Source organism: Seriola aureovittata, chromosome 22 (assembly GCF_021018895.1).
Source record: "Seriola aureovittata isolate HTS-2021-v1 ecotype China chromosome 22, ASM2101889v1, whole genome shotgun sequence".
Lineage (NCBI taxonomy): Eukaryota > Metazoa > Chordata > Actinopteri > Carangiformes > Carangidae > Seriola > Seriola aureovittata.
The window spans coordinates 15,183,533-15,206,230 of NC_079385.1; the positions used below are offsets into that span (position 1 = coordinate 15,183,533).

At 40.3% G+C, this 22,698-nt stretch overlaps 4 protein-coding genes across 5 annotated transcripts; 1 reads left to right on the forward strand and 3 right to left on the reverse strand.

Annotated features, from left to right (window-relative positions):
- Positions 1-1,120: 1,120 nt before the first annotated feature.
- On the reverse strand, positions 1,121-5,833 carry LOC130163354 (tetraspanin-7-like). The gene has a single exon (XM_056367498.1). The coding sequence runs from the start codon at positions 4,607-4,609 to the stop codon at positions 3,524-3,526; it is 1,086 nt and encodes a 361-aa protein (XP_056223473.1). The 5' UTR covers positions 4,610-5,833; the 3' UTR covers positions 1,121-3,523.
- A 1,342-nt stretch (positions 5,834-7,175) lies between these two features.
- LOC130163353 (zinc finger protein 16-like) lies at positions 7,176-13,638 on the reverse strand. Of its 2 annotated transcripts, XM_056367496.1 has the most exons (9): positions 12,786-13,638; positions 12,044-12,246; positions 11,856-11,957; positions 11,665-11,760; positions 11,470-11,580; positions 11,262-11,379; positions 9,501-10,299; positions 8,879-8,937; positions 7,176-8,784 (listed from the first exon to the last, which is right to left on the reverse strand). In XM_056367496.1, exons 1-9 carry the CDS (start codon positions 12,817-12,819, stop codon positions 7,262-7,264), a joined length of 3,045 nt encoding a protein of 1,014 aa, XP_056223471.1. In that variant the 5' UTR covers positions 12,820-13,638; the 3' UTR covers positions 7,176-7,261. The 2 variants fall into 2 exon arrangements, with proteins under 2 accessions (XP_056223471.1, XP_056223472.1); XM_056367497.1 differs by lacking the exons at positions 12,044-12,246; positions 12,786-13,638 and having other exon boundaries at positions 11,665-11,755.
- A 113-nt stretch (positions 13,639-13,751) lies between these two features.
- Positions 13,752-17,741, forward strand: washc3 (WASH complex subunit 3). The gene is made up of 7 exons (XM_056367500.1): positions 13,752-13,939; positions 14,637-14,735; positions 14,847-14,912; positions 15,014-15,151; positions 15,926-16,042; positions 16,135-16,199; positions 16,296-17,741. Exons 1-7 carry the CDS (start codon positions 13,889-13,891, stop codon positions 16,393-16,395), a joined length of 636 nt encoding a protein of 211 aa, XP_056223475.1. The 5' UTR covers positions 13,752-13,888; the 3' UTR covers positions 16,396-17,741.
- A 242-nt stretch (positions 17,742-17,983) lies between these two features.
- On the reverse strand, positions 17,984-21,306 carry dram1 (DNA-damage regulated autophagy modulator 1). The gene is made up of 7 exons (XM_056367499.1): positions 20,926-21,306; positions 20,443-20,510; positions 20,100-20,242; positions 19,829-20,006; positions 19,501-19,559; positions 19,235-19,327; positions 17,984-19,148 (listed from the first exon to the last, which is right to left on the reverse strand). Exons 1-7 carry the CDS (start codon positions 21,054-21,056, stop codon positions 19,110-19,112), a joined length of 711 nt encoding a protein of 236 aa, XP_056223474.1. The 5' UTR covers positions 21,057-21,306; the 3' UTR covers positions 17,984-19,109.
- Positions 21,307-22,698: the final 1,392 nt, after the last annotated feature.

A 22,698-nucleotide genomic window follows, 5' to 3' on the forward strand; every position in this document is an offset into this window, starting at 1 on the left:
TGTGAAGATAGTTTCATTGAATTATGAAATTTAATATATATTTAAGGATTTAAAATTATTCTACACACTGACTGAATGATTTATGAATTAGGTGTGTTTTTTTTAAGCTATATATATTTGACTGTGTAATGTGGGTTATACTGCAAATGTAAAACCCTTTACTGAAATTAATGTTGTGGTGCTTAATGTCTCTAATCAAGTTGTTGCATATTCTTTTCACCTTTCTCCTTCTCCTGTTGGTGTTTTGGGGCAGTACAGAACTCATCGTGAATGTAATCTGCCCCACTTTGCAGCCATTTTGTGTTATTTCTGGTAATAATTTTTCTTTTATCAGACATAAACAGTGAACATTCACTGAGTCAAACCTAAAATCATTGTCAGAAATATTGTGATAAAAATGGCCCATGTGGTTTCCTTGAGTTCAGGTGTTGCTTGCATGTAATCTCAGAGCTCATCTTTTGTATGTGAACCTAGTGGCATTGTGGCAACCTCAAGCAAAATAGGTTACACAAGGACAGTGTAATCAGACAGAAAGCATCCGCAAGCCTTGTTAGAGCATAATGTAGGCTAATCAATACCATAATTAGGTCATGAAAATGGTAGTCATCGTTTAGAGGCCACAGCCCAAAGCATGTCTGTCTCTGAGCATTGATGTACGTAGGTTTTAAGGCAAATTTTGTGATAAATGTATGAAAAACCCCTTCATGTTATCCAGTTCTAGCAGGGGATATAGTTAATGATTTTCTGCTCCATAAACTAATCAATGCTGTGTCAGGCTGTTGTGTTTCATCATGCACAGCAGTGCGTCTGTATCTGTTGTCTCCCTTCAAGGGCAGATCTAATCACCGTTGTCTCAGGTGGTCGAAATGAGATGTCACTCAGATAGCAATAATTCAGAACTGCCCCGCCAGAGGTCTCATGTGAGGATCGACCACCCCAAGCACTTAGAATTTACCACTCTGGCACACTTCCACCATGGCCTTTCTCCTAAAATAAATACCTAGAAAATACTTCTAAGGTCTTTAAAATGCAAATGGAAACGTCACACCTGCCACCTGTCAAGTTATTTCCACCATAAAGAGGAAAGAAAACTCACATTAAAAAGTGCTCTTAACAAGGATTCAGCAATTCACACATTTATTATATACATATACACTTCAGATATGCCTTTACTTTGCTGTGCTGCATATTGTTTTGTTTTGTACCTATTACATTGCATCACCATTACATTACAAGAGTGCTGTTGCCATAATATATTTAATATATTCAAGGGCAGCAGACCTTGACATTGCCATTCCCAGTGTTGAATCAATATCATATCCTGTAATCAGGCAAAGATTTTTGTTTATTTTTATAGTTTACTGTTTCAGTCATGCTTGTTTGCACTGTTGGTAATTATTAGAATGGATTATACATTATTGAATGTTGGATACATTGTTACAAGAGCAATAAAAAGGCCTATCCTGAAAAGGAAAGGTGAGATGATAAGGAAGGGAGAAAGGAGACTACTGCATATTGTAGCTAATCTTAAAACACACATTATAACCAGTTCAGAGAAGAAAAAATCAAAGGAATAGTTTAACATTTCAGGATATATAACTTAATTGCCTTTTTGACAAGAGGTAGATGAAAAGATTGATACCACTCTCTTGTTTGTATGCTAAATATGAAGCTACAGCCAGTAGATTGTTAGCTTTATGTAGCATACACTCTGAAAACAGAGCTAGCATGGCTCTGTCCAAAATTCCACCAACTAACACCTTTAAATTAATTTTTTTAAAAAAGGTCTGAAGCTAGTATCAACTAGCCAGCCTAGCTGTATCTCAGGCTAAGCTAAGCTAACTGGTTCTCCTTTTATTTAGCATACAGACATGAAAATAATCTTTTCATTTAACTCGCAATAGGAAATTGAACAAACATACTCTCAAAATGTTGTTTTAAATTGATGATAGTTTGAAAAAAATTGCAAATCTGGTCCAGACTTCTACCGACGGTTTCATGCTGGTAGTGGGCTGCACAACATCTGGGTCATGCCAATGCAACCAAGCATTTTAGAAGAAGTGTTGATAACAAAATTCAACGTTGTAAGATAAACTTGTGCTTCAGAACATACAAACTCTAGCGACACAGTGACATCTGAAAGAAACTGAAACTAAAGCGTTCATATAATGTCACCAAGTCTCTCCCCCAAGCACAGTAAACATTATAACAGCTTGTCAGGTGTCCAGTATAAGTGGCACAAAATATCACAGACAGTATTAAGCTATTTCCTAAAGCACCATTCTAACACAGTGTAGTCTTTGTGATGGAAAAACTAAAAGATGTAGATACGAACATCTGCTGAACACAGCCAGACTAAATCATCTCAAGTGGAAAACTGCTGGTGAACATTCCTGTGCATTCAGTGGTGAAATCTACTACGTGAGGTAACTCGCGGAAAAATCCAATATGAAAGCAGATCAAGTCTAAATAATCTTTTCTGCTATGTAATTACATTCTACATAGTGAAGTATATCAAGTCATGCCATTGTTTAAACATTTCTGAAACGAAATCATCCAGCAAAACAGGCAGAAAAGCATCATTCCGTACTACCAACTACCCAATCTGGCCCCACTTATATATGATCACAGAATGTCTCTTGTTTGGAGGTATTACTGCATCAAATGGGCAGAAGATTTACTTCTGCCATAACACTGAATCAAATAAGTACAGTATATATTTTTTAAATTGCACAGAAAAGAGAGTCAGGCAAACAATGAGTGTCAAAGAGTTGCGATGTGTGAGGAGTTTCTGGTTTCTGAGGTGTTTCACTACTAAATTCCCATTTTCTTTTAATGATATCCTTAAGGTTCCTCTATGTAGAAACAAAGGAGTCTTGTGGATAATTTAACAATAACATAGTTTCATGCCATGACCATCAGTTTTAATCACGTAAGCTTAGTTTCTGAGACATTGTTTTTTCTATCACTTTGATATCAGATGGCTCTAAAAACTACAATGAGCTTAAGTTGCTGTTGCTATGGAGAAGCAGTTAGTCAAAGGGTCAAATCACAACTATAGCAATTTCAGAGTTAGGAATAAACCTCATTGCTGTAGTTGCGAATATGATTTAAGATCTTAAATGTATTATCAAGTTACTACAAAGCTTCAGCTCTCCAATATTGATGCACGCAACAGAATTTAAAGCTCAGTAATTTAATGTTTCTTATCAAAATGTTGCAGTTGACCACCATCATTAATTTTGTATTTACATGGACTTTCACCCATGAGATACCAGATAATTTCTAAAGTGGTTGTTGGGTTGATAATTTAACTGAGAGTTTCATGCACCATCCAAGCCTCGGGAGTGCACCAACTGACAACTGACTGACAGTCATTAAACATTGTCAGACCTCAACTTGCAGAACCCCGGATGCCCCAAAAACTCCCCCAACTTTGCAACTCTATTACTCTTTGAGGACATTGTTCATTACTAATCCTAACAATCTACAAATTGGTCAATCCTTGGTTTAAAATTGACCATTAATGTGCCACTACACGGCGATGTTGTCTCGGTGCTAGTTTGTTGGCTAGCAGACAAGCCAGGGCAATGCCTCCGATCTGGGTAAAGGCTAATCCCAACACAGTGGCAGCAATGTGGAAGACGTTGTCGTTGACCAAGCTGAAGACTTTGCGGAAGCAGCCGTGTGGATGGATCCCTGCAGCAACTACTCCTTCGCTATCCTCTGACAGAAGAGGTCGATTCTTGCAACCCTTGCGCCTCACACAGCAGCTGTCCGGCAGGGACACAGAGGTACCGTTCTCAGTGGGAAGGAAGGTCATATGTTGGATAGCCCAATCTGAAGTGAGCCAGTCACGCCAGCCCTCAGCTCCACAACACTCCAGGGCCCTCTGCAGGCTGTCTAGAGCGTCGGCACGGCCTTCATCTTCTGTGTAGCCGGCCACCGCTCGCTGTAAGCCACTGCGAAATCCTCCAGCAATATCTTCACGGTAGAAGAGGCCTGAAAGTCCAGCTGCCAAACCAGCTATAAGTGCAGCAAGTTGAAAGAACCCATAAGCTCTTAGCACACATGGCAGGTTTGCAGCCACCCCCAGACAACCTAAGAAGCCCCAGGCGGTGACGGCTGCACCTGTGGAGAGAAGGATGAGTGGTGCGTTGGGGTAACGATTGGCAGACAACAGCATATAGTCCGCCAGTGATATCTGAGCCCACACACCCAGGGTGAAGAGGGCCAAGCCGGCTGCCCAGAAGAGGCAGCTGAAAGCCAGGAGACCCAGGCGCAGGAGGTGCATGACTCCCACTGGGCGGCAGCAGGGTGGAGCAGCACCCACAGGTGGAGGTGCAGGGGGCGCCAGGGAGGCCTCTGAGCACACAGACAAGGATAGTCGCTGGTGCTGCTGGTGGAGCTGCTCCTCTTGCTCTTGGTATGGTGATAGCAGGTAACCAGGGATGGCAGAGAGTCGACGAGGAAGAGGAGGAGGAGTTAGCAGGTCGAGTGCCCGTGGAGAGGACAGTCTTCGCACAGCTAGCTGCTCGCGCTCCCTGTCCAAAGCTCGTCTAGGACTCGGCCGAGCTGACAACGAGTCGTAGGGTAGTGCAGAACTCATGATCCTGGCTCCGGCTTTATCTACTCCCCTCTCTCTCTTTTACACACTCCCCCTCTCTTCTTTCCTCTATCAATGCCTTCACTTTCGTCCTCCTGCAACACACAATCTCCCTCCCACCTCTTTATGACTGGTTATTAATCCACCACCAACACAACCAACGGCGACTGGACTGTAAATCTTGCTGATGGGTATTGCTTCGTGCTGTTATCTGCATCCACAGCCCCCCTTGTTTCCACCCTATTTGTCTGTTTATTTCGGGTGTTCTTTCCACCTGCATGGTCACCAGCTCTCAAAATTCCTCCGCTGATAGTCACATCCCGACATCTGCTCGCTCACTGCTGCCCCTCGCTCTGGTCAAGGCGAGAGACGATGGCAGTGGGATGGACTGAGAGACCATTCATGCACACCCTCTCTCGGTGTGGAGGAGACTTCCTTTTGAATTTGACTTTGGTCAATTTGTGGAATAAAAGATGGGGGAAATTTTCTATGCAGTGTATGCATTTTTTGTAGATCACTGTCAGTCAAGGATATAACAGTTTGAAACCAATGCTTATAGGATTACAGTTGGATGTGAAAATAAATTATAAAAACATGCAATAAACTAATTTTGTAGTACATAAAATCACATATTCAGGTCAAGAGCTTAGTGCAGACTAGTGCCACAAAAGAATTAATTAGTGCATTTAGATGAAGTTAAAGGTCAAACAAATTTAAATTGACATGAAGTATTTTTCATCAACATGTATCATGTATCATTTTGTAATGAAGCACCCCTTATAAATGGTTTAATAATATTATAATATCAACTTTTGGATTGCCAGGCTATGAAATACACTTTTAGCTCATCTTTTTCCATCCAACAGCAGTACACTGTGTCTGTGTCTTTTTAAATAACCCAGAAATAAATCTCTTATACTCCTAACTTATAGCCCTTTATTAAAGATGTACGAACTATGTTGTGAAAACCTCAGACTATATTTTGGGTTGGCTCATCTAGCAGTGACTAACAGGTAAAAATATTTAGAGACATAAACCACGCTAAAAATAGAAAACCAATTTAAAACCACTGAAAACCCCCTGTAGACGGCATTTTGTGGGTCCCCTGTTAAACAATGCAGCCAGGTTTATCCTGGTGATTCCTGCTTGGCATCGGCTTCCCTTCCATCACACCCCCACCCCCTCCACCCAATCAGAGCTAATTAAAGCCTCTTGGTTGATTAAACACATTCAAATGGCCCCTTTCTATAAGGACAGCCATAAGTGACGTGATGGCAGAGATGGAAATACCCAGATAGATTTTTGGGGGAAGAGTAAGTGTGTGCAGAGTTGCAACCTAGTCTCATCCTGCAGCTTTACACCATAAAGTCTGATTGTTTGGGATGCAGAAAAAATATTTGAGGGATACAACAGTGATCAGGGAGAAGAGAAGAGAGACTTTACCACAGACACCTGGAAGTCTGTAGAGGAAATGAGGTTGTGTTTATGATGTTTATAGTTAATCTTTGCTCTGTAACTGTCAGCTCACACAGTCATTTAGTTTTATGTGCACTCCGGAAAGAAATGAAGGAAACATCATTCAAAGACACCTCCTATAAGAGCTCGTCAGAAATACAGCAGCAGGAAATAGAGCTGTGGGGAAACCACTTTCCATTTTTGCGGGTATAGAGGTGATGTTGCCAGTGGTCTACACAATAAAAGCAGAATTTGAACATTTGAAAACTTTGTTCAGCATCAAGTGTTTTCTCTGCTTTCCAGTCCTTGTTATTCATCTTGTGACCCACTCATGAGACGCTGCCTTTAAGTATAAGGAAATACAGGACTACCGAATCACACTGTTCTCAGCAAAGAATAAGAAAAAAAAGCATTTCTTACATGGCACTGGATTATATTATACAGATTTCGGTTTTATCATATACACCTTGAACCAGTGGCCTGTCTACTGTGAACCTTATAACTTTTGTTTTTTTTTAACATCTATGAGTTCTTCATTAAAATGTGAAACTTTTGGAGTTGTAAGCTGAATGCAACTGATCTTCTTCAATTATTATTTTTTTCTCTCTGAGAATTCTTTTACCTGTGCTGAATGTGAACAGTTTCACATTATGTGTATATTTTCGTACTATTATCCACGACACATGCACTGAGTGATTTTAGGAGTAATGAGGGAGCAAGCAACTGATGCATGTGCCTACAGAATCCACTTGTCTGAGTGTATCTTGTTTTCAATTATGCAGCCATGATAATACATTTAAAAAATATATATTTTTTACTTTAAAAGAAGCAGTGTGGCTTGAATCTGTTTGGATTTAAACCTGACACTGTCTGTACGTCACTGACACACAATATTGCAGTGACAACACAGAAAGAAACAGACAGTATCTGGAGTGAAAAATCAATTTAATTAATTTTGTTCACTTGAGGTTTCCAGTTAAAACAAACTATTCTAAACATAATTGTAATTTCCCTGTTGCAAATTTCAAAGCAAACTTTGATATGTCAAAATGATAAGTGTAAATTTAACTTAAATTCCTCAAAGCTTGAAGGATGCAATAGTACCAAACTCTCCTTGTCCACTAACTTTATTATTTATTCTGAAATATTCTTTTTGACGATTCCACTAATTAAACCACTGAATTAGTCTCTATTGTTTTTTCAGATATTTGATTCCTTAGGCTGTATGGAGTCGACAGACTGTGCAGCTTCTCCCTCCTCTCTGTGTGTCTCCATGTGTTTCTGCAGCTTTGCCTTAGATGTGAATGTTTTCATGCACTGCTCACAGTACGGCTTCTGTGGCTTCTGTCCTGAGTGACTGCGTTTGTGTCGCGCCAGCTCAGACGAACTCCTGAATTTGAGTTCACAGACGTTGCAGGCGTATGGCCTCTCCCCCGTGTGAATTCGCTGGTGCTGCTGGGCCTCGGTGAGGGTGAGAAACGACTTCTCACAGTGTGTGCAGGGGAACGGCCTCTCTCCTGTGTGAATGAGGTTGTGTCTGGTCAGTGCGTGCGGTTTGGTGAAGCCCTTCCCGCAGTAGGTGCAGGGGTACGGGCGGGCTCCCATGTGGGTGATGATATGTTCCTGCTGGGTTTTCTTGCTCTTGAAACATTTGCCACACTGAGGGCAGGAGTAGGGTCTGTCGTCCACATGTGACGTGTGGTGTTTTGAAAGCTCTCCCTGAGACAAAAAACCCTTCCCACACTGGGAGCAGAGGAAAGGTTTCTCCCCAGTGTGCATCCTCTCATGTCTAGCCAGCACAGGCACCAGCGTGAACCTCTTTGGGCAGTGGGAACACTGGAAAGGCCGCTCGCCTGTGTGAACACGGAGGTGTTTCATGAGCATGAAGTGGAGTGAGAACTGTTTGTTGCACTGGTTACAGTGGTAAGGACGCTCCCCAGTGTGAGTGGACAGATGCCTCTTTACATCAGACCTTCGAGTGAAGGTCTTCTCACATTGCGGACACTTAAACTGAGGCTTCACTCGATGTATCTGCCGGTGCTGGGAGCGCGCAAGGAGGGAGTCGAAGCCCTCGCCGCACTTCTGGCAGATGTAGCGTTTACTGGTGACGTGGGACTTCTTGTGCTCGAGCAGCTCAGAGGAAGTCGCAAAACTCTGGGTGCAGATGGAGCAGATCTGCGGTGGCCCACACTCCTGTGAGTGAGACTTCTTGTGGTGGAAGGTTAATGCGCGGAGATTGGCGAAGGAACATTTACACAGCTGGCACGGGAAAGAGATGGCCACGCCGCGATGCTTGCTCTCATGCTTTGCCAGATCCCACGAGTGCTGGAACGTTCGGTCACACTGCGAGCAATGAAAAGGTCTCTCTCCAGTGTGAGTGAGCTGGTGCCTCCTGACGTCTGACGTACGAGTGAACGTCTTACCGCATGTTTCACATGTGAGAGCTTTCTGTTTGCCCCGTGACTGAGAAATGTTGACTTTGCTTTGATCATCAGGCAGATCTGCTTTGCTCTGCTCTGCATTTCCTTTGGGGAAGAGTTTAATAGATGTAAATATTTCATCAGTGCTGGAGGGAGACGGTGTAAATTTGGCTTCTGAGGGAGTCCTGTACACTTCTGTTCGAACACTCTGCATGTGGAAGTGAGGAGGGCTGTTTTCATCTGAGCTGTGGAAGGGACACTGTGAGCATGTGAAGATGATGGTAGTCATTTCATTAGAACCCCCTGCAAACAAAATACAGACACAGGTGTCAGTAAAATATGTGGATGTTGCTTAAAAAACTCCAAGATGTTTCTCCTCTTCATGTCAACATGTTACCTTTGTCGATTCCTTTGACTGCTATCACAGAGGGGGCAACTGATACATCAGCTTTGCTCCTGGTGAAATAAAAGTATAGTTAAATTTCACATCTGCCAAGAGGACTGCATGGATGATGGAAATATTATTCTAAATTTAATGTGTTTTTGTGATAATCAATATTTAGTGCAGCAAATTTCCTTCTTAAAGAGCCATTTGTAAGTTTTCTCTGCTGTTGAACATGGTTTTCTGAAGGGAGCAGGTGGCACCGACTGTCTCTTGTCAAGATCTTCAGCCATCATTGCGTTTACAATACAAGACGTTATAATACGCCCAACGAGCAACACTGTTGTCAGGACAGATTGGAGGCTACAGTGAGTCGCTATCCGAACTTCAGTAAAAGAAAAAGACGCTAATGTTGGCTATGTAGCGATAGCAAAACTTACAAATAGCTCCTTTAAAAATAAATAAATAAAATAAACAGTGCCAAACACCCGATGACCCCAGGAATTTCACTAAAGATGCGTCCCAGCGCACCTAGAAGATGTATCTTACACAGTAATTTTCTTTTTAAAAATACTATCTCAAAAGATTAAGCATTTATTTATATATATATGTACTATAATATAAATGCTTTTTGTACATTTTTGGTTCCTCTGTTGTGTCCTTTGACGATCTCTTGAATTTATGCATCTCCTGCCAATTAGGTGAGGTCTTCATTTGTAGACGAGAGGATCTGCGGGTGTTAGCCGAGCAGGCAGACTGTTGTGTTTCAGAAACAGGAGGTTCACTGGAGACATCTGCCATTATTTCTTCGTGGCCAGAGAGGGATTCGTGGTCATCCTTCAGTTCTGTACCAGAGGAGTTGTAATTGCTCTCTGTGCCTCCAGCTTCATCCGTCACCTCTTCAGTTGTTGCTACTTTATCATCAGTTTGGTCACTTGTTTCATATAATTCATTTGTTTTTCCTTCATCTGCAGCATTTCCTGTTGCACACTCATCATTCAGCGATGAATCATTACTCTTTCCTGTCAGCACATCTTGACCGAGGCTCTCCTTCCTTAGTGCAAAAGTTTTTGTCAGAGTCTCCAGCGCTTTAGCGACATCCACAGTTTCACTTGGTTCTTCTGCTCTCAAGCTGGCAGACTCCTCGCCACCGGCATTATCTGCACTGACAGCAACAATCTCCTCTTCATAAAAATCTGTGTGAACCTGAACTTCAGCTGACTCGATTATTTCCTCATCCACTTCAGACCCTCCAACTTCCACCTCAGTGTAAACAGCCACAACACTGTACTGGTCCGCCCCAACAAAAGTCACAGGGTTTAGTACATTAGCATAATTATGGATTGATTCCAATCCAACTGAGATGTTTGTCTTTTGCGAGGGAGGAATGGATAAAGCAGACATGATGCAGCTGCCAATGGTGGATGAAGGGCCATCTGTAAAGACATAAGAAGTCAAAGCTTTCCACTGATGCTGGCAATAACTATACTTTCAAGGCACTGTACAATGACCCAACACCTAAAGACACTTAAACATTACATAACATGAAACATTTACTTTGAATTACTGATTAACTGATAGTTTAGTCCATAAAATGTCAGAAAATTGTGAAAAAATACCTATTACAATTTTTAAAGCTCTGGTGGAATCCTTGAACTGCATATTTAAATACATTAAATTCACAACTGTATATAAGGCTGGATATTGACACTGATCTACTGATTTGATTACATTTTATTTCAGAAATTCACGATTTTCACAATTTTCATTAAATGCTTGAAATTTCAGTTACATCAGATGAATATCAATATTGTGTGAAAATAAAAGCATTTCTTTGGAATTTAAATTTATTTTTGTTCCATAGGTAAATAACAGTGTTTTTTCTTTTGAATAAACTTCTTAAAGTTGATATTATGAACTAAGTTGTAAACACTTGTCCCTGTAATGAAATTATGGCCCTAAACAAGCAACCAAGTAACTTAAATTTACTACAAATAATCACAGCAGTTGTAAAAGAGAAAAGGCACCGTTACAAAAATCGATCTCAGAATTATAAGACTCGAGTGTTGGATCATTCAACTGAAAATTACAATTATGATCATATAGGTACAAAACGACCCCCGCTAATGACACCAGTAAAGACTGCACACTGAGGGTTTAACTTATATATTATATATACACTATAGCTAATGTGTGTTAATAAAATGGTAATATTAAGAACTGATGAAGACCTGACTGAGATCAAAATGTTATCCATTTAAAAAAAGGGATTTGGAATCACTGTGCAGCCCTATCTCAAAGAATGTTTCTCAACAACTGAGTTAAACGATTTATTAGTTAAAAAAACTGTTGCCAGCTTATTTTCTGTCATTTAAATAATCACTTCAGTTCTACTTACATGGCATTTTCAGTAATCCTGAACTCTTGTAGTGCTCAAAGATCAAGCTCAGCTCTTCATGTGAGGACTGAACACATTCCTCCAAAACAGAAGGTGCAGAGCTGAGCCAGGCTGCAGTCTGTAATCACAGTGCAGCTGTTCTTCAGTTCTTGGTAAAATTGCACATGTTTTTGTAAAAACAAAATATCTGGATGGACTGACTGAATACCTGTTTGAGGTCTGGTACTGGCAGCAGCTTTTCCATTTTTGAGAGCAACTCCCACAGTAAGACATTCAGCGCTGCATCATATTGTTGCCCGTATTCCACTGGAAACACCTCCTATAAGAGATAATTAAATCAATGAAATCTGTTTATTTTAGCATTTATTTATGCTAAGAAATTAATAATTAAAGTCTGTCTCACCTGGAAGAAGTATGCTCTCTCAATTGGATCTTTCAGTAGGCTCTGAACAAGTGCAATGAATGTGGACTCTGTTGTTTTCACCTCTGCGTCCCTGTACTGACACAGATTGAATTCATGTTATTAATAGAGGCCCTATTGCATCAGTACATTTTTATCTGTTTTCAAAGTGGTATCCCTTCAAATGTACTTACATCTATGTTTGCAGAAGTTATTGGGAGTTTGTCCAAATAGCTCTGGATCACTTGAGTATCAACACAACCTCGTGCTGAGCCTTTGCATAGCTCCAGGATCAACTGTAATATGAACAAACTTAATAAGTTAGTTAATAACAGCTAAATTATCATATCTGCATGCAACGCAAACTGCAGGTTCTGCTCACCCTTGCTCTTAGACCCAGAATGAGCTGGGCTCTCTGTCTGTGGTTGATCAGTCCTGGCACTGCCTCTGTAACCATGAACACAAACTCCTGGAGCTTCTCATAATTCATCACATCTTTCTGCTTTGCCAGTTGCCACATAGCAGCAGACAGAAGCTGCAATGGGGGCACCAGGAGGCGAAGAGATGAAAGAGGCAGGCCTGGGTCTGAAATATAAACGTGTGATGTTAGAGATGGACTTTGGAGGGCAGCAATGAGCTTTTAATTCAGAGAGAACAAACTTCAGAGAGATAAACTCATCAACAGTAACTTAATTTACACCATTTTTAAATGAGCTCTTCCACAATACTACTATAATAGAGGCAATAATTCACTAAATCAAAGCAATGGCACGTTACTGACAAATCAGTTTTTTTTTTTTTTTTTATTTCCTATGGGTAAACTACAAGCCATAAGCCTATGAACCGGTATAATTACTGGCAAAACATATTTAATTGGAGTTTTAAATTTGCAACCTAATAAAGAATATTCGGCTGTCCTTTAGATTTAGGAACAATGTAATGTAAAACCTGACAATAATATTTGAAATCTGAACATAACAAGATGATTTCCAATTCATCGACACTAGTCTAACTGCGTATATAGGTCATGATTCCTTTAAATAGACGGACCCCGCTAAGTGTCTGACCAACATAAACTTAGCCTTCTTTAAATTAGAGCTCGAGCAGAACATCAGTATACTTACCGTTTATTTTCTCTGTCGACCCAAGAACCTCCATTAGTGTAATACGACTATTGTAGCGTTGAAAAATAAACGTAAAATTATGTTGGTTGATTTAGTTGCTAACATGCGTTGTTAGCACGCAGGCACCCGCTTCCTCAAGTCTTGTCCTGCGTTTCCTCTTTTCAAAATAAAAGTGTGACAACGTAGCTGCGACTGCTTTTAACATAATGTGACTTTAAGTTTGGTTCATATAAACGACGTGCAAAATTTCAAAATGTATTATCAGGATAAATAAATAACTTTAATTTACCCTTCAACCTGGTTAACACTGTTTTCATTATGAGAAAAAACAACCATGACTTCGCAAGACACACGGCAAGTTTAGGTACATTATATACGTTTTCTTCAAACTGTCAAAAAGAAGAGTCTAGGGACAGTTGTAACTCTCAATCAATGAAGACTGGGAAATCTATTATTATAGAAAGTTTTGTTTTTTTTAGAAACTTCATTGAATGAGTATAGTGAACTCTCAGCAGTTCATACCTTCAATTCACAATTTCCAAGTTAAAAACTTAGAACAATTAATATTTACAAGGTATAAAATGGTCTGAAAAAATAAAATTAGACATTCTAGGTTGAATTAACTTGAATTTAACAAAACTTAAGTTAACGATAATGTACGATGTTTTACCGTGTACGACCGTAAATTGTTGTTATTTTCTTCCCTTTTTTTTACTCGTCTCACGATATCACGCTGTTCTTCACATGCCTGTTACATTAACGTTTCATTTACACATACTCAAATGTTGTCTTTATAAAAGTTGTCACATCCAGAAACTGTCATGCTATGTGTGCCACCACAAGACATAATACCGGATGTTGTTCTTTTCCACACACTTCAAAATAAAAGTTGACATGACAAATCCCGTTGGCTTTTATTCTCGCGTAAATCGCAGGTGACGTCACGACGCAACCCCGCAGCCAGGAGTCACATGAAACGTTTGCTTTAGCAAATGTTTTTTCTTTTTTTTTCAATGTACCAATTTCGGTCTTTTTTCGCTGAAAAATCTCGTTTGTAAAACTGAAACTGCAATTTAATCTGCAGGAAGTGTCAGAAATTCAACATGGACGAGGACGGGCTGCCAATTGTGGGTTCTGGAGTTGATCTTACCAAGGTTTGTATTTAGCTAGCTAAGACAGCTAGTATTTACCAATTGGGGAAATAAGAAGAAACGAGTGCAAGCAGAGCTACAACACAGTAATCAATGAAGATAATAGATTTACAAAACCTTGTGGCTGTAATGAAAGAAGCCGATTATTTGACTAACATTAACATATTTGAACCCTGAGAAACTGAACTGTCAACATGACAGTGATGTTACACCTTAAGTTTCTCAATACATTTCTGTCATTTTCTAATGAATTTCCTAATTTTCTGTGTATGAACACTTTTAAATGAGATGAAATGTTGAGTTAACTGTAGTGTGAAGTCTTCAAATGTTAAAAATCAAAAGATGTTCAGTTTACAACGAAAGGTGTCCAAGAAAAGCAGAAAATGTTATTTTTCTCCCTCTTTGCTTGAAAAGTGATTGACACAATTAATTGATCAAAATAGTTACCAGTTATTTTTCTGTTAAGTCGATTTTGACTAGTCGTTTCTGCCCTACACTGTGCTGTGTTGCCAAATACTGTCTTCATAGTATTAGATATCTTCTTTTCCTCCCCCATTTTTAAAATATACTAGAGGCCGGAGCAGGGAGAGGAATTGCTTTTTTTGAGATGGTCTGAATTGCTTCATTTCCTTAACACATTACACTCTGGGTTGCCCCTCTGCTGCTTACTACTGTGACTTAAATAACTTTCATTGTGCAGGTTCCTGCTATTCAGCAGAGAAGAATTGTTGCCTATCTCAATCAGTTCGTTGTGCACACAGTTCGGTTTCTCAACCGCTTCTCCACAGTTTGTGAAGAGGTTTGTACTTTTCACCTTTTCGTCCTTCCTTCTGCCTTCTAGTTTAGGTCACACTTGCAATTCCTGTCACACTGAGTTTCTACTCTGATCTGTCAAAATTCTTTCCTGCAGAAACTTGCAAACATATCTCTGCGCATACAGCAGATTGAAACCACTCTGTGCATTTTGGAAGCTAAGGTAAGTTCTACAGTCTCTGCCGTCACACTGTTTGCAGTTTATGGCTTAATGTACATATCATGTCCATACACTCATATGGAACATTGTTGTGCTCTGAGCAGCTGTCCTCCATTCCTGGACTGGAGGACGTCACAATAGATGGAATCAGTCAGCAGCAAACTGCGCAGGCTAATGGACCCACTACTGCCACTCCGAGCCAAGCAGCTGGTCCACCAGCAGTGACTCTGCCACCTCCAGAGGTAGATACACAGACATGCACACAAAATAATCATAAAGTGTTGCTCAGCTGTACTGTACTGCACAACAACCAACATTTAAAAACAATTATTTTATGCCCAAGAGCCTTGCAACAGGGAAAATAAATACCACTCTTATGTCTGTGTGTTAAGTATGGAGCTTGAGCCAGTAGGTTATTAGCTTAGCTTAGATTAGCATAAAAGACTAAAAACTGGTTGGAAATGGCTCTGACCAAAGCTCAAAAAGCTTTCCAACACCTGAAGCTCACTGAATAATAGTTATATCTGGTTTTGTTGAATCAATTCTCAATTTGATGGTGGGTCTCAATGACGTCACTGCACCCAGAGAGTAAATAGTTTCAGCACATACCTCTACATAAAACACACAACTTTACATTTCTCTGTGTGAACAGATTAAAAAGAAAGATACAGTGAGCTCCTTGGTGAGCTGTAGGGGTTCTGGTAGGTGCATTTTTGAGCACTGGAATGAACCGGACTAACTGTTAAACTGCTAAAGTAATCCACTGCTAGCTGTAGCTTTATATTTAGCAATAAAATTTGTCTTGACTTTATAAAAAAGAAGTAGAAACACAAATACAGTTAGAGCAGTAGATATATTGATGATCAGTATTACACAGTTCAGCATCAGAAAAACAAACTCTGAAAATATAAAACCCACCAGAAATGCTAAACAAAGTTCCACATCTGATGTCTAGTTCCATGTAAACCGCGTGTTACTTCACACTGTGTTATTAATCTGAATATTTCGCACTGTAGCCCGCTCAGGCGCCACCAGAAGCTGCACCCATGCAGAAGGCAGAGGAAGCTGCAGAGAATGTCATGACAGTGGCCAAGGACCCGCGTTACGCTCGATATCTGAAAATGGTTCAAGTGGTGAGTCTACGATAACACCTGCATACTGTACACCTGTACTGTGGGGATGAATTATACTGCGTGTATCTTAATACATGTTTAATCTGTAACAGGGGGTTCCAGTTATGGCCATTAGGAATAAAATGGTCTTGGAGGGTTTGGATCCCAACCTGCTTGAGTGAGTGTTACACTGTTAAATTCACATATGTTAATGTCTCTGTGTTTGTTCATTCATTAAACTGACCAATAACAATTCCCTCACTGCTGCTTACAGCACACCGGATGCCCCAGTTCCCGACGGAGGGACGAGAAGCACGGAGGATCCAGATGCTGCTGCCACCAGCTCTGACAGCGAATCGTCTTTCAGCGACTGACAAACTCATCCTCACCACAAAGCTTCCTGCAGCTTCCAGGCCATGCATCGCTATCAGAAGCTATGGGAGGTCCTTTAGGCCTGTTCTCAGAGGAGCACGAGTTTGCAGTGCGCCTGTAAAGGAGGTGCCAGCCAGAAGGAGCAGATGTCAGTGTCTGAAACACAATATCGATCTAGAGTGATTGTAATTTCAGTTTGAATGAACTGAAATGGTTCTCTTGTTGGTCAATCAGACCTCGTCGAGTTTGATACATGATAAGCGTTTTTGATTCATGATACTTTTTTTTCAAAAACAGGGAATTGTTTCCCCTGTTGTTATGTGAGCACATGGCAGTAGCAGGTAGTTTTTCTACAAAATTAGTAATTATAGGTTTTCTGTGGTGGAGACGTTACTACCACAGTAATGAAGAGATTCACTCATCACTTGGTAGCGCTGCCTATTTTTGTTACAGGGTCCAGATAAAGTTGAAAAAAATAATGTATGTTGGATATTTGTTGTGTTAAGGCCAGGGAGGAAAATATGACAATGATTTTGTTCCATTATCGATGGTTTATATATCACAAAACCTGTTCAGTGAGTCACACAGCCTGTTGGGCATCAATCATGATTGACTGCAAAGTAATGGGAAATAACACAAGCATTTTCTGCTGTTCTGGATTCTTGAATTAGCAGTTTCTCTACTTTTTAAAGCAGCTGCACTGTGCGAAACAAAATGAAAACAGTTCATCTCTTATCACAAGATATTATAACCAACCTGCAGTAAAAGGATAAAATGTATTTCCAGTGTTTTACCCTGTTTATTACTGCATAGAAAATGAGGTTTGCTTTTTAAAGTGACCACGTTGGAAGAGAGATTACTACAGTAGATTCAGTGTAAAGCCACTGATAATTTGACACTGTTCATTTAGACAGAATTACTGGCTTTAGAAAGTATTCAGACCCCTTCAGTAATTGCACTTTATTGTACCATAGATTTAAATTTAAATGGATTAATTATATCTTTTGGTCATTAATCTACAAACAAAAACAAGAACCTTTTGCAAAAGATTATAAATCCCAAAAATGAAATCTGAATACTTTCTGGAGCCGCTGTATGTGTCTTTGATTTATGATATAAAAGTCAATAAATAATAAATAGTGATGTTTAACCTGGCTCTGCTTTAGACACTTCCATAGCTAACATTTTTCCATTGACATGCCTCTTAATCTTGTAGTTTTAATGCCAGGAATAACAGTTGATTGCACAATGGCCACTGCTAGAATAAAGAGTAAACAGTTTACACTAAGAAATAACTCAGTGATAAACACCATTTGTAACAAAAAAAAAAAAAAAAAGGTAAACAACGGGTTCCTTTTGTGTTTGACTCTTTGTCGTTACACTGGTCTGAACTTGTAGAGGAACGGTGTCAGGAACACTTCAGCTTTACAGATAACAGATGTACTGTGTTTGGGCAGGTTTTCTATGAATGGACATTACACTGTAGTGACTGTGAAAAAGTGAGTGTGGAAAGTCTGGAAAGCACTTTGTTTACAAGAGCAAGAATTGTTGGATCTGAGTTTGCCTGTAATAAACACTCATACAGACTGCTTTTTAAAAACATAACAAAAAAAAGTGCATCTTTATTATTCAGCTCAGCGGTGACGATCTGTGCAGTTCATTATATCACATGCAAAAATACAAGAGTAATTGAGTAAAAAAAAAACAAAAAACATTTCCCTTGTTATTACAGTACCTCTAGAGTTCATCTGTGTTCATGTGACCTCCAGTCTGTTCTGGAGTACTTCATTTCATACAGGATCACAGCAGGGATCCTCCAAAACTAATGGCTGCTGATCTAAGTGTAATATTTCAGCCAGTGCCAACAGCCAACACTTCTGACCAAAACAGTTTGATTTTCTTTACCTTCAGTCAAGTCAATTCATTATTAATTATTAATCCTGATTCGTCTCAGAGGGCCTCAGCCTCTGTGCTTGTGCCCTTTGTTTTTCTAGTGTGACCAGTCATATGACTTGTCAGCGCAAAAACAACAGCTGCAGTACTGACAGTGGTTCCCAACCAGAGACTTTATAATATATAAAAATGTAATAGTTAAAAGAGATAAGATACACATTAAAATATATTCCTCTTACACAAAATAGCTGCAATTTTCTCAAATGAGTGCATTTCCTGTGTTGAAAAAAATAATGTATGTTGGATATTTGTTGTGTTAAGGCCAGGGAGGAAAATATGACAATGATTTTGTTCCATTATCGATGGTTTATATATCACAAAACCTGTTCAGTGAATCAGATGGAGCCACATGCGCAGCCATCATATGTTCACTGTGTGATGAACTTCTCTTATTAGTGGTCACATGTCTGACAGGACGTGTCACACCAATGTGGCAAAGAGTCAAGAGTGCAAAGTGCAAAGTGACGTTTGACTGAACACGGAGAGCAGTAAGGACACTTGTAAAATGATTTGCAATCGTATAAAAAGTATAAGATAAAGGATGTGGTCAGTCTCTTTTTCTTTTATAATGTCACATCTGACAGACAGCCTGTTGTACAAAATATATAAATAGCAATATAAAAGGAACTATTTTACTAACTCAGTCAGGTGACACATAATACATGATGTTATAAAAGCCTTACACTATAAAAGACTCTTAAAAACAAATGCATCCCTGAAAATACCGTTCATTCAAAGTTCTGCTGGGAGTTGGAGATCAAGATTAGTCCTCAAACTCTGTGTTCACTCGTAAAGTAAACAGCTGTAGGAAATAAACAAGAGAGCGATAAGAATCCCCCTCCAGTAAAAATAACAACTTAACATTCAGTGCAATGGTCTGATACTCACTTTGAAGTCATCGATGTATGTGAGGAAGAAGCAGACGAAGCTGAAGGCAACAACCCACTCACACACAGCGCTGGCTAGATGGAAAGGATAGTCCTGTGAGAGGGACACAAAGGCTGCAGTCAGTCCACACTCAACTACAACTAACAGTATCTATCTATCTATCTATCTATCTATCTATCTATCTATCTATCTATCTATCTATCTATCTATCAGAATCTGCTTGAAAAATGACAAACAATGAGTTGATTATTAAAATATTTGCTCACCTGGTCCTCACTGTTTCTGTGCAGCGTGGTTTGTTTTACAAAAATCGCACAGATGACAGCTGAATTATCCGTGAAGGAAAACGTCAGTTCAACACTTGACTGGCTCTTGTAAGTGTGTAAGGAGTGCAGCAACACTCCTATGCAATGACACTAATGATAATCGACAAGAGAATTATGTTGCAATCATTCAGCTGAGGTTCATGGTAGTAAATGCATGTCATGCATGTTCACAAAATAGGAAGAAGGTCAGGAAACAAAAAGCATCTTGTCTTTTTTTTTGTTTTTTGTTTGCATTTTCACAGCTGTGACTTCTGTGGCGAAAGGATACTGGGGAACAAAGCCAGAGCAGCAAGGATGGAGATGCCCAGACGTACTCGACACACAACCACTGAGGATCCAAACGGATAGGCTTGGTACGATATCACAGACTGGACGGTTATATATGAGACACCAGAGATGAAGAACAGCAGAGCTCCTGCATCATGAACTTTTACCACCGTTGTCTCCTGCAGTCACAGAGCAGAACAACGTGCCGTTAAACACTGCATTGCATCATATTCATGGGATTGAAAATGTCCGCTATAGGTGTGGAGACCCACCTGAAAAGTTGCAACAATGCACATGCTGAAACAGGAGAGAATCCCCAGCACCAGAGCTGTTTTATTCAGACGCGGGTTCACCACCCTTGTTTCCACACTCAGCTTCTCCACAAACTTGTATCTGGCGTACATGGTGACCACTCCTGTGCAGGGGTCAGATTGGTACATTTACCACTTCAACATGTCATGATCCCTCTTGCATCCCAAGCCTTAGATTCTGCTTTCATTTTCTCGAAAAGGGGAAATGTGACTAACATCTCTGGAGAGTTTGGTTCCTCCCAGGAGAAAACCCAGCGTTGCTTAAGAAGTGGCAGAAGCTGAAACAGAAGGGGGGTGAAAATACCTGCACATGCTGAGATGAAGGTCATCAGGCCAAATATGCAGCTCTCCGGGGGGTTTGCACCTGTGTCACTGAGAAGAGAGAAGAGACAGATGTACAGATGATAGTAAATCATAGTATATCATAGAGATAGTAAATCTCTCCGTTATTTCGGACTTTGTGTAGGTATGTATTTAGTTAGTTCTTAAAACACAGGTCTAATCTTAAAGGGAGAAGTGAAAAGAAGCTGCACTCCTCTGACAGAACAGCTGTGGTCTCGCAGCTGGAGTTTGGGTACCGGCTACGTTTACGCGGAGGAAAACGAAACTTAAGTTTTACTTTGGCCCAACTTTTGTTTGGTTTGCACAAATCACTTCATCAACATAAAACATCGACATGTGTGTTTTTTAGAGTTCAATCTGACCTGTTATAAAGATGAAAGAGTAACTGTTTTATCATCTGACTGCTTCTTTCCTGAAACGTGAGGTACGTGTGAGTAAATCTTACCTTATGTACGGGAAGATCACATCGACATCTTTTCTGAAAATCGCAATCACGTAGGAAATAATGAAAGTGCTGGAGGACCAGATGACCAGAAACACTGGCAGAAAGCAGAGTCCCTGCATGAACCAAAACATCTCAGCAGAGCTTTGACGCGGAACTTCCACTAAACGCTGTCGCACCCGCGAACAGGACAAATAGATCCATACAGTAAGAAATCCACCTTTATGTGGGTCCTGGCGTGTGAAGCCTGTTACAGACAGTCACATGTTGCCGTGTGAACAAGACTGAACTTGGCCTCTGCTAATGAGCTGATTTACAGTATACAGTAACCTCTTCCCCAAAACAACTCCCCGTGGGCAGGCCCGGCCTACGCAAATAAAATCTTCCGTTATATCCAGCTCTCCTCCTTCCTGCCATTATCTGGCTTAAAAGAAATACCCAGTTCCGTTGAACCCGCATGGACCTGAGAGTCAGTGCCAGGAACAACAGCAGGGGAAGTATTAAGATGATTAATTGAGGTATCAGCGCCACAGTACAAAGGTACATTTAAAAACAATAGAATTATAAAGAAAAAAATGCACTTTAATTAAGAAAAGTTATTTTTAAAAAAAAGTAGTGGTGGAAGAAAAGAGTTTCTACTTCAGTGAAAGTAGCATTATCACAGTACAGGAAAACTTAAGTTAAACTACAAAAGTGTCATACTAAGTACCTGATGTGTGTTTGATACTGTTTGATAGGTCCCAGTGTGGCCTCTGGTTGGGGTCCTGAAGAAAAGGTTTGCCTGGGTGAACCATGTTTGTGCATAAGGTAGCTCATGAGTTTAAGGCAGTGGTTCTCAAAGTGGGATTCGGTGATGCCAAGAGCTCCTTGGGAGGGTTTATGGGGGTCCTCCACAAAAAAGGGGATCAATTTAATTTCACTAAGGAACACACTGACAGAGTGTATGACTATTTTGGTCATGGGCTTCAAACACTGTCTGTAATAAAACATCAAAAAGCAAAAGTCTTATCAGATGGAGGGCCCTGGGACAAAATCTGATGGTCAAATATGTGTCACTTAAGGAGTCCTTGATGTTTAAGAACCACTGCTTTGTGGTTCTGGAGCAGTTTGGTCCAAATATGAATGATTTCTGCAGGACTGGATCATCCTGAAAGGGCCCCCCCCCCCCCTACCGATCGCCCTCACCCCAATGTTCCCCCAATCCAACCAGTCAGGAATACTGTGTCAATTACACTGTGGCAATTTTATTAAATCTATTCAGGAACATGCAGCATATAAGCCTAATATTAACTGCATCAGTAAATGTGGACCACGTTGTAAAGAACCAGGAAATACTTTAAGGCCCTTAACATTTCAGTTTTCCTATGGCACATTTCAGCCCTATGGAAATGTGCTCAGTAAGTAATCCAGCCTTGGAGTAGCTGTTCCATATTTTAAATACTTGGGTAAATGGGGTAAAGTTTTCCACTAATGGAGCTGCGTTGGATCAAATAGCCGGGGAAGCAATGGAACAGAGCCAAAGGTATTGAGGATGAACCCGGAACATGTGGTGCAGGATCACAGCCAGAAGACTCCCAGCTCGCACTTCTAATCAAGATTTTCGGAGTACAATGAGTACAAAGTGCCTGACATGTTGCCAACCTTAAGAAACTGTTGTTTGAAGAGTTTTTTTTGTTTGTTTGGCTTGGTTCACTCCGGGGACACTTGACTCAGCAGACAAGGAGTTTACTGGCAGACCAGAAAAATTGCATCCTCCCTAGTTTAAGGAAGTGAGAT